Consider the following 12450-nt stretch of genomic DNA (forward strand, 5'->3'; position numbering starts at 1 on the left):
TTAAAATCCATAAATTTATTACAATGCTTTAAATGTTTGTTTTGAAGGTAAATATTGACTTCTTGTGTATAATACAGACAATTGATAGTGATGAAATTGAGATGCTCATCAGGGCACGCAGCCATCAAGAGTGTGAACCTTTTGTCTATGCCATGTACAATCATTCGAGCCATGCTTTTTGCAGCAACAGTGTGGAGGCGCTGGCGTTTACTCTCCTTGTACCAACCATCGTTTACAAGGGGAAAAAGTTCAAATTGTTGTCATGAATGCCGACTGGACGGTCGTTGGCGCATCAACACAGTCGTTTTGCCATTTTTCTCTTATTGCCCGAGGTCTGCCCGGACGCTTGTCTTTTTTGTATTTTCTCTTCCGAGACTTTCTCCATCGACTCCCACAAGTCATCCTTGTCTTCCTCCTCCTCTTTTACTTGCACCTCCCCTTTCCCTCCCTGAACTGCATCCAGGTGCTGATCCACTGCTGGTTCGACCTGGCGGATAAGCATATTACGCATGCATTTTTATCAGCACCCAGCCATTCCTTATTTATAGTAAAGTATAGAAATAAAATAAAAACATCAAATGTTGAAATAAAAATTGGACTCACCTCCCAGTTTTCTTTACTTGTTAGCAGCAAACAGTTCAACCTGGATTTCAAGTACACCTGCACAACAAGTTTTGCACATACGGTAGTTTTAGCCGACTTCAATACTCATCCGTCGTAAATGTCATCGTCTTGTAAACTATCAAAACCACATGGCAATTTCTAAAGCAACTCTTCAAGCTGGCCACACACTGGAATGATTTGTTTATAGCTGGGCCAATGTTCAAAGTCAGGCTCGACAGATTAGAGGTGAGTGTGCATTAGGGTGGTCCAAAAATGCAAAAAAATCACTTTTTTATCTGGATTTTGATGCTCTATTGGATTATTGTTAGAAATAGTCTAAATCATTCACCCAAAAAATATTTTGCATCTGAGTCATCCATAAACTCATACACACTCAACATATAAATTTGTCATTTTGGTCAATTTTAATGAAAATAGTCCATGTTGAGAGGCTTACAAAGACTTTAGAAATATTTTTTTCCTAAATAATGTCATTGATGGTACATACCCCTGTGAAGTCCTCATGGTCGAAACATGAGTCAGACATGTATGAACATGTTTCAAACATGTTTCAAGCATTGTCAAACATGTTTTGACCATGATGATTTCACACTCACAGGCGCAAGCGCGTGCAAAAAGTCATGAACCACAAAATGGCTTAGTACAATAGTGCATGTACTTTTTCCACCTCGGTTGCTATTGGATTGTTCTCATTTAGCCAAATTTGGTGAAAAACGCCATATTTCAATTGAAGTGTGCATGAGTTTGTAGATGGAATTGAGCCAAAATATTTGGTGGGTGAATGTTTTAGACCATTTCTCACAATAATCCAAAAGAGCATCAAAATCGGAGAGATCGATGTTTTTTGGACCACCCTAGTGTGCATACCCCTAGATATCCTGCCAGCCACAGAGTGGAAGTTGAGCAGTGAGGTAATAATTGAGGATTGAAACTAGATAAGAGTTGCTCGCTAAGCATATTTGATCTTGTGGGGCTGTTTAAGTCCGCCTGGACCAACTCGACCTGAGGTGGTAGAGAACTGTTAAGCCATTCATCGATCAGTCTGTGGCAAGAGAATAGGATTGTCGATTCACATCACCTTATGTAGCAGGCGCTTATTCCGCAGGTCATGTACACGCATAAACCGGTCGAGGCCACAAGAAGCAACCAGTGGCAGGCTCTTGTGACACTGAAGTGCGGTCACACTTCCAACAAAACCTTTCAGGCAGCAGCCCACCATGCCTGGACACAAGATGACATGACAGCTTTCAGGGAATGGCCAAATTTGTAACTCCAATATGAAAGTTAATAGAATTCTCAGATTATATACTGTAACGTTAACGTTTCTAGAACAGCACTCTTCGACGTCGCGACGCCGACCAATATGCCTCCACCCACATTATTACATCACTACACATACTTGGACCAGGTTTGATTTGAATTCCTTTACCTGTTCTCAAGAATCCCATTTCATCTGACACGACCTCTGGCCTTTGCCACTGAAATCTAATCAGTTCATCATTGAATCATAATATAAACTTATACCAGGTTTAGTCAAAATCCCATCACTGGTTCACAAGTTAGTACAGTAACATAATTTTTAACCTAATAGGACCTTTGACCTCTTGACCCCATTACCAAATCCGTTTATCTTTGTACCGTTATACATACTTGTACCTAGTTTGACTTAGTGCATATATAATATTGTGGTTATATACCTGGGATCATTCCAACTGCACTGGGCCATGGACTAACACCCAGGCCTAAAGCCGTGCCGATCCGTGCTGCTTTATGCAATGGCGGCTCAAAATTTTAATTGGGGTGGAATCTGGTTAACTGTCTGGCCATTAAGAAGTTGCCAGATATAATTAGATTGCAAGCAGGTGATTTTCCTTTACTTTGGAATTGAACTCACCTGCGGTGAGTTGCAGGTGCTTGCAATATAAAAATCAAGCATTCAACCAGTTTGAATAGAGAAAAGGAGTCATTCTGCTGTTTTGTGTCACTGTGTGCACCACAATGAGCATGAAGAAAAGACAGAAAACCAGAGAATTGTCCGAGGAAGTCAGACACAAGATGGGAGCCAAGCATGGACATGGACATCAGTGATGTTTTGGGGTAGCTGTGTTGCCTTTGGCACTGGGTGCCCCGAATGTGTGCATGGCATCATGAAATCAGGAGATTACCCAGGCATTTTGGAGCGCAATGTTCAACCCAGTGTCAGAAATCTGGGTCTCTGTCGTAGGTCATGGGTCTTGCAGCAGGACAATGACACCAAACACACTTCAAAAAGCACCCAGGAATGGTTCAAGACAAAACTCTGGACTGTTCTGAAGTGGCCAACGAGTCCAGATCTAAATCCCATTGAACACCCGTGGGGAGATCTGAAAACAGCAGTTGGGAGAAGGTACCCTTCAAATCTGGGAGAAATTTTTTTTTTTTTTTTTTTTGTATACAAGATCGAGGCTCGTGAAAGAGCTAACATTAATCACACAAAAAGACAAACCGACACACAAAACACAAAAAACAAGGGGAGCGGCAGACAAGATGGGGAGAGAGGGGGAAGGACACAAAAGAGAGGGGGAAGAGGGGGAAGGACACAAACACAACATTTGAGAGCAGGGACATCGGGAGGACTTGGGGGGAGGTGGGAGAGGATTAAAACATATGAACACTGCAAGGACTCTGGGGTGAATTACCGGGGGTAGAAAGGATCAAGGTTTTCGATGGGGGAAGATAAGAGATGGTGGTGAACAGCTGTTTTAAAGACCTGGAGGGAGGAGTGGGATTGAAGGGAGTGGGGGAGTTTGTTCCAGAGGCGGGAGAAACGGGGAATGAAAGAGTGAAGGTGAGCAGAGAGCCTAGACTTTGGCAGTTTAACCATAAGAGGGTTGCAGGCAGATCTTGTGTGACCTGAAGGAATATTGGGGGGACAGAGCACAGAGAGAGCTGGGGGAGCAAGGCCGGAGAGGAGTCGGTAGAAGACAGAAAGACCACCAACCTGCCTGCGGTGAGTGAGTGAAAGGCCCTCGGCGTTGACTACATCGCAGGAGATTCCAATGATTCTGAAAGCTTTGGCCTCAACAGCGTGAAGCCGAGCAAGGTGTGAGGCAGGAGTACCAGCCCAGAGGGGGGAACAGTATTCCATTGAGCTGCGGATGAAAGCCTTGTATGTGGTGAGGAGCTCAGGTGTGCCAAGGAAGGACTTCGCACGACGGAGGATGCCCAGTCGGCGACTGGCTTTGGAGGCCAGCTTGGAAATGTGGTTTTCCCAAGAAAGATCATGGCAGATAGTGAGACCCAAAAGCTTGAGCGACAGAACTTCTTGGAGAGGATTGTTGAGAAAGTAGATGGGAGGGTTGTCCAGTCGGTCCTTTCAGAGAGACATTGTAAGAGTGTGAGATTTGTCAGGATTGAAAGACATGTTCCACTTGTTTGACCAGTCTGTGATTTTGTCCAGGTCTGCAGAGAGTGAGGAGGCTGCAGACTGCCGATCTGAGGGATGAGGAATGGAGCGACAGAGAGTAGAGTCGTCAGCAAAGAGATAGAGAGGATTTTCAAGAGAGTCAGAGAGATCATTGATGAAGACCAGAAAAAGCACAGGGCCCAGAACACTACCTTGGGGAACTCCAGCCTGAACAGGAAGAGGAGATGAGAGAAACCCATTCAGGGCCACACGTTGACTACGACCAGAGAGGAAGTCCGCCAGCCATGCGTGGAGATTTCCATGGATACCAAAGGAGGAGAGTTTGGTGAGCAGAGCAGGGTGCCAGACCGTATCGAAGGCACGTGAAATGTCAAGGGAGACAGCTCTAATTTCCTGTTTGGCGTTGAGGACCTCCATCCATTGTTGAGAAAGCAGAAGCAGCATGTCCAGAGTAGAGTGACCAGGTCTGAAACCAAATTGATGATCAGAGATCAAGCCATTGGAGAAGAGGAAAGATTTAATATCTGAAGCAATGATGGATTCCATGACTTTGCTGATAATTGGGAGAAGGCTGATTGGTCTGTAGTTGCTGGGATCTGTTTTTGCACCTTTTTTGTGCAAAGCGGTGATGTTGGCTGATTTCCAAGCAGATGGCAGATGACCTTGAGCAAAAGAGAGGGTGAAGAGAACAGAAAGAGGGAGTGAAAGAGCAGAAGAACATGATTTTAGGACCCGTGGGCTGATGCCGTCAGGACCAGTTGCAGAATCAGAGTCGAGGGTTGACAGAAACTTTTCCACCTTGTCAGGAGGAAAGGACACAGAGTCCAGGAGCAGCTGGGTACGACTGGGTACGGTGGGTACAGAGAGGGATGGGTTTGGGACACAAGATTTAGAGGCAAACACAGAGTTGAGGCATTCAGCTTTTTCACGTGCAGAGTCAGCCGTTAAGCCGTTTGAGGTGAGGGAGGGGATGGAGGGGGAACAAACACCAGAAACAGATTTGACCAGACGCCACCAGGATTTGGAAGAGGGAGACAGATAAGAGAGTTCGGTCTTGAGAATGGTGAGATATTGTTTCCTGGCTCTCCTGAGGGTGGACACACACTTGTTTCGGGCTTTGTGAAAGGAAATGAGATTTCCTTCCGTTGGATTTGCTTTCCAGGAGACGAAAGCAAGTTGTTTCAGGGCAACAGCCTCACCACAAGATTCCATGTACCATGGACGGGAGGAAGGGTATGACAACTGAAGACGAGATGGTATAAATCTGTGCATGAGAGAGAGCAATTTACTTTGAAAGAATTCCCAGGATGAGTTGATGTCAGAGGCGGTAGAGATGGGAGACCAGTCCAGATGATTGATGGCTGCTTGAAGACCGTGCCAGTTGGCCTGAGTGAAATGCCAGACTCGTCGACGCTGAGGAGGCTCTCTGAGAATGGTCAGAGAGATGTCCACTTTGACAAGCACATGATCAGATGAGCCGATTGGAGCAGAAGAAGAGCAGCAGACATTTTCAGGGAAGTTTGTCAAAACCAAATCCAGAAGAGAAGATGCTCCGTTGACTGAGATCCGGGTCGGGAAATTGACAGATTGTGTCAGTCCCAGTGAGTCGCAGAAGTCCTTTGCTGAAGAGCCATGGCTGGTGAGAGAGGTACCCACACCCAGCCAACTGGCATGGTGACAATTGAAATCACCACATATGAGGAAGAGAGAGTTGGGATGGGTAGATAGAAGTTGGTCCATATTATCAGACAGTGAGATGTAGATGGAGTCATCGCTGATTGGTGGACGGTACAACACACATATGAACAAAAGGTGGGAGCGAAGGGGAAGCCGTAGCCAAAGGTATTCCTGGGGGTGAGGTGGAGAGAGGGCAGTGGAGGGCGAGTGAGGAAGAGAGTTTTTTATAAAGATAGCAACCCCATCTCGAGGACGAGGCTCAGGTCTATCATACCGGAGGAGGGAGTAACCTGGGAGAGATACCAAGGCATCAGAGACATCATGAAAGAGGAAAGTTTCTGTTAAGCAGCTCACATCTGGTTTGTCAGAAGCAACCTGTATGGAGAGGTCAGTCAAGTTTGAGCGAAGGCCCGGGATGTTTGAGGTCCATACCGTTAATGAAGAGGAAGGGGGAGCATCGGGTCCAGAACAGGGGGGGGGGGGGAGGGGTAGGGTAAGATGTGGAAGAGGAGGAAGAGGTAGGGAGAGCTGTTGAAGGTGTGTCAGAGATTTCAGAATAGCTTGGAGAAAGGGAAGAATGGGGCGGACAAAAGGTTTGATGGAGATTTGGTGAGGCACAGTGAGGTGTTATTTGAGGAGGGGGAAGAGCAAGGCAGAAGGTTTGCGGAGATGAAGGTGAAAGTTGGAAGGAGGAAGAAGCAGGGAGGATGCTTTGAGGAGGGGTGAGAGGGGAGTCTAGGAGGGGAGGAGCGAGGGAGAGTCTCGGAGGGGAGGGGTGTGGGGGGAGTTTAGGAGGGAGGGGAGGGAAAGGGCAAGGGGGGAGATTTGAAAGGGATGGGTGATGGGGAGGATTTGGAGGGGAGGGGTGAGATTGGATTTTGAAAAGTGTACGATTCATGGGAAACTAACATTTTTTGCAAAATGAGTTTGAGACCTTCGAGTCAAAAATACGTTTGAGGACACTGGAGGAGGGATGGAGTTCTGGATAGTTTAGGGAATGTAGAAAGGAGGAACTGTAAGAGATGGTATTATATATATTTTTTGGAATGAATAGATTTGGTGAGCAAGACGAAAGCATCCTTTTGTAGGAAAAGAAGAAAAGGGTGTTATAATATATGAGAGAAAATAGTTGTTCAGGGGAGAGATTATACATTTCTAACCGCGTGATCGCGAACGAAGAACGAACGAACAAAAAGAACAACAAATAAACGAATAAGACCTGGGAAGGAAATATTTTTTTTGGGGTTTTTTTTTTTTTTTTTTGTGAGTACAGATATTAAACAAGGAGGTACGGGGTGAACGACTGGTACGAAACAGAGAACGAAAATAATTTCAGCGCATTCGACGAATCGCTGAGAGAAAAACAAACCACAAGGTCGGAGACGGTACGGTAGCCTAAGCCTACGAGTACTAGGCCGCAGAATACTCGATACCATTAACCGACGATTGTGTATACATGTACGAAAAATTAGCACCGAAAATTTTCCAAAAGATATGCTATAGGTACATACACCGAAAGATAGATACAGTCTCGACAAAAACACAATTGAGAAATATCACTTAGCTTCGAAAGCGTGAGCGCATGGAGCAGCTTCGAAAAGGAAGTTTGCCCAAGTTTGCCCAAAAACTTTTTGTTTGCCCAAAAATGGAGCAGTTTGCCCAAGAAGAGTGGGCCAAACTGCCAGTAGAGGTGTAGGAAGCTCATTCATGGCTATAGGAAGCACTTGACTGCAGTTATTTTGTCCAAAGTCTGTGCTACCAAATATTTAGTCTAGGGCATTAATAATTTTGTCAATGCCATTTCTTTTTATTTACTCATTTAAAAGGATATATTAAGTTCTGAATCAAAAACAAAGGTTCTGTAATATTAACAGTGAAATAAAGAATTGTGGAGACCAAATACTTTTGTCAATTTCAAACTTATTTTTAGAGAAAATTGTGAGTTATTTAAAAAAAGTGCAAGGGTGCCAATATTTTTGGAAACGACTATGTGACAATGGAGACTATTGTTGACTCATTATTGTTTTGCTGTCATGAGACTGCCCCACATCTTACAATGTATGACTTAGCTAGTAAGCTTGCTACTTAATGAGAATATTGTTGAAATTTTTTTTTTTTCCAACTGGCATAACATGCTACATACTTCAGTGAAACAGCTGCACCTCCTGCAACGATGCTGCCTGCAACCACATGCTGCATATGAAAGAAGATGCTACATACTTCCTGTTTACCTGCACTGTCAGCTTTGGAAATGTATTACCATCCAGAAACATAACCTTTAGAAAAGTAGCTTGTGGTTTACAGGGAAACAGACTCGTCTCTTTCTTTGTAGTATGAACTCTGGAAATATTTCATTGATAAAGTCGACGAAAACATCGATCATATAAAACACAATGTCAGTTTGTGCATTTATAGTACAGATGTATGTCCCCTTCAAAAGGCTATGTTTTAAAGGCCAATCTTTTCACACGAATGTGTGTTCAATACGGTCTATTTTGGGGATTAAAACAAACTCGAAAAACATTTTCCATAAAAGAGTAATTATGTCTCTTGTATTGGAATTGTAGACGGTGGCTTGCAAAGCGAGCCTCAATGGCGGTATACAGAAAGTTTTTTTAAATAACAATAAATACAAGGCGCAAGGAGGTGAAATTTGTTGCATATGATGTGCAACACGCGCAGATTAAAACAAGTGTCCATTTACATCCGTAGAATGTCCAATAAATAAAGAATATATAAGCACACCTGATACTAGGCTGAGGTTTCAGAATTTGGCAAGCTCATTAGGCTGCACCGTCAAATAAGCATTTTTGACGGGTTTTATACTAGTTTTAAATAAACAAGAGGAGGACCTGCGCTACAGGCGATGTTGTTCTCAGCATACAACATGTTCTTCTGACACATACTTTTATTTAGGCGGTGCATTGGTAACAGACAGAAGCCTCCATCGCTCACGAATATAAAAATAACCCGGGTTACATATATATGAAGCAAACACATGCATACTACTGCTTATGCGCATATTTAATACATTGTGGTTATGTAGCTCGGATAATTACAATTGTACTCCTCCACTTCCCCCAAAGAAAGGAAATGCGAAGATGGGTGAAACATTTTTTTTTTTTTCCAAAACATGATGGAATCAAACAAAGCTTCGGGAAACACATGTTCAGGGTTCCCTCGTGAATCCCTGAAAGTTTCAGCTTCCTAGGTCAAATACTCTTGAAGGAGTAGATGAATCATACAACATACATACCCTATATTACATTGTTTAAAATAAACTGTCGTGATGCTCTTTTGGACAGTGAAAAATCAGCAACACGTTACCATGTCAACACAAAGCTGCGAACACCTTCACCATGCTGTGATATTTGTGATTAAAATGCTGTACCTCTTCTGAGATCGATAACCGCCACCTGACCATGCGTGTTTCCGACCACGACGGACCTGAAACACAACGGGGAATGGGAAAGAGTCTAAACTGCATTGTATGGACTTCACCATTGAATTACCTTAAGCACCTTTATGTTATTTTAAAATAAATTTTAAATTTGCCATGCCGGTATTTTTAAGCACAATCAATATAACAAGAGAGAGAATTGTTTTACGATGCATGTCCCACACTGGTCCCAACGAATGTTCTTGTTCCAAGCACTCAGCAATTGTGAGCGATATACAGTAGGACAAATTGTTTTAGGTATACAATTTATACAGACTTTTATACTTTTATACATTTATACAGATATACAACAGATTAGTCCCTGGTGTTGGGCTAGCGGCTAGGGTGCCAGCTTAGGATCCTAGGATCCTGGGTTCGAATCCCGGTCGATCGCTGAATTAACGCCAGGGGGGTTGACTCAGCCTGTCATCCTTCCGAGGTCGGCTAATTGAGTACCAGTTCACTGGTAATTCCCTGCTTGTCGTAAAAGGCGACAAAAATGGTTGGCGGCAGGAAGGGCATCCAGCCGTAAAACATTGCTTCAAAAAGGGGACCAAAAAAACAACAACAACCACGGTCCCCGAAAAAGGCCAACCCCCGCTTTGCGGGGAAAAATGGCCTCTAAAGGTTTTTTTTTAATACAAAGCCACAGAAAAAGTTGCAGTTTCTGTAACTTGTAATAAAACCATGTACCAAATTAGTTTTCCCCAGTGTGTGCTTACCCTCTGTAATCTTACCCTAATGTTTTGCTGACACAGCCGGCCACGCACCTCATTTAAATTACATTTACCACCCGACAAAAGCCAAGGAAGAGCCGGCCAGACTAGGCCCCACCGAAATGGACCGAATAGGCAAAATCCCCGCCCACGAGCGAGGTGGAGAATCAAGGGGGCAGTCAGAAAGGCCGGCAGGCCACGCCCCGAGGGACACGATTGGGCCGTAGGACGTGGGCGGGGCGAACTGGGAGGGAAACTACCCAATTGGCTCTGGCAGTGTGAAGAAGGGGAGTGCGCTTGGTGGTTGGAGTGGACAAAAGTGTGCGCGTTTTGGAGCTTTTGCTGCGTCGGCATTTTGAGGGAGGTTTTTGCTCCAGTCTCTTTGGAGGCCGCGAGCCGTGCATAAGCCGCCACGGAGGAGGCCATGAGTGAAGCGGAGGAGGCAGTCTTCACCACTTGACTGGACGCGTGGGCTTTCGTCGAGCGTCACCATCTTGAGCACTGCGGCACGGGAGGCCTAAACTTGACAATCGCCACCACTCGCTAAAAAGGGCCACTTGGGACACAGATAAGTGACACCACAAAAATGGATTTTATATTCCCCCGTGTGTCCGTCTTTGAGACTGTGTGGAGGGTCCCTCAAAGTAGGATTTATTTTACCTCACATTTCATTTCTATTCCATGATTTATTTTCATTAAATTATTGAATCGTTGAATTTACTGGTGTGTTTACATGTTTTGTGGGTTCGGGAATAAACCCGTGTTTATCGTTATATAGATGCCTCGCATCTCTTCTATTCTGCGCGCGTAAATTAACTGCCATATATTCGGCTGGTCGCCTCGGAGTTAAAGCAGTTCGGCTATTCGTCCAAGGCTGGTCTTAACTGGCTACAGACACGACAATATGTTAAAGAGCAAGGGGAAAAAGTCTGGAAAACTGACCCATGTATATGTGATATTCTCCAAATCCAAAAACTCTGTGAAAAATTGACAAAACGCCCCAAAACTTAAACTTGTGCTGTAACTTGTCATAATAAAGCCATGGACCAAGTTTCAGTCGAATATCTTAAATATGGGAAAAAGTGCAGAAAACCACAGGTGGAACAGATGGAGAGCAAACCTATTGGGACTAATAGTGAAACCGGGAGGGGACTAATAATAATTGTATATATAGAGCGCATTTTGTTGATGGATACAAGGCACTTAATCAAAGGCATAGGGGATAGTGTGCATAAGGAGAGGGGTGGTGTTAATATATGCATGTATATTAACATTGATATTGGTGATACAACAGTTGCAAAATAATTGAATTACCGAATCTTGAAAAAAAAAAAACCCCCAAAAAGAAGGAACTTTCCTGCAAAGAATCAGCAATTGTTCATCTGTGCTCAATACCAAAGTAACGACTCAATTGGGGCAAAAAATGGAATTGACACCACGGAAGAAAGATGGTACCGTACTTAATACGAGCCAAACTACACCGAAAGTGAAATCTAAAGTCAATTAGAGCATGAATCCAAGGACATTGTGAATACGGGGCTTCTAAGCCAGAAGTGACAAAAGGGACGAGGACAAAACGGGGCTTCTAAGGGTTCAGATGATTGAATGGTGAAGCACGTCTGCCTCAGGGACTGAGCATCATCAACCGATCCAAAATGGGCCTGCGAGATCCATTATGGAGTGAACAGCTATCCTATCCGGATCTGCCCTGTGGACAAGGGCCTCCATTTCTCATAGACCTCAATAGTCTGTACGATTTGACAAAAAAGGTTCAGGGCAGTATGCCCACCTGAAATGGTCTCTGGAGAACCAGCAACACAAATTGGGAAATAGCACATGAGACGATACCGGACTTGACATCAAACGGCCGTCAACCTCGAAGGAAGTGAGATAATTTCCCGGGGCACTTTAAATACCGACAATACTATCTTTATTCACTTTTCTTTCCGCAGTAAGTGGGGTAATAAAGGAGAAATTTACTCCTACTTACGGATGCCAACGCCCAGTGTTTGTCCATGCTCTACATTCTAAATGCCGAGACTCAATTTCAGAAGCAGCATGTACCATTTTCAAGTCCTCGGTATGACTCGATCAAATTCGGCATTGAATCATCAACATCCCAGGCTTGGAACGGACGTTCGATCCAAAACGCCACTAAGGATTGGACAGAAAGTTAGCGTAACCTGGTTATATTCTCAGGAGAGTCAAATATCATCATGGGGTGGAGTTGCATTTTTTTTTTTTTTTTTTTGTATACAAGATCGAGGCTCGTATAAGAGCTAACATTAATCACACAAAAAGACAAACCGACACACAAAACACAAAAAACAAGGGGAGCGGCAGACAAGATGGGGAGAGAGGGGGAAGGACACAAAAGAGAGGGGGAGGAAGGGGAAGGACACAAACACTACCAGACACAAAACAGACAGACACAAACACTACACAACATTTGAGAGCAGGGACATCGGGAGGACTTGGGGGGAGGTGGGAGAGGATTAAAACATATGAACACTGCAAGGACTCTGGGGTGAATTACCGGGGGTAGAAAAGATCAAGGTTTTCGATGGGGGAAGATAAGAGATGGTGGT

The 12450-nt window shown here is 44.2% G+C and overlaps 1 protein-coding gene across 1 annotated transcript in view; it reads right to left on the bottom strand.

The window, feature by feature from the left end:
* WDR74 (WD repeat domain 74) overlaps nt 1–12450 on the bottom strand; it is a 26835-nt gene continuing 14385 nt past the window's right edge. The window contains exons 8-11 of the mRNA XM_068128448.2: nt 9099–9154; nt 1703–1845; nt 604–660; nt 1–487 (exon numbers count right to left, since the gene is read on the bottom strand). Coding sequence (XP_067984549.1) covers nt 293–487; nt 604–660; nt 1703–1845; nt 9099–9154 — 451 coding nt within the window. The 3' untranslated portion in view covers nt 1–292. The remainder of the gene's footprint in view (nt 488–603; nt 661–1702; nt 1846–9098; nt 9155–12450) is intronic.

Source organism: Myxine glutinosa, chromosome 9 (genome assembly GCF_964187855.1).
Source record: "Myxine glutinosa chromosome 9, kmMyxGlut1.1, whole genome shotgun sequence".
NCBI classification, from domain to species: Eukaryota; Metazoa; Chordata; class Myxini; order Myxiniformes; family Myxinidae; genus Myxine; species Myxine glutinosa.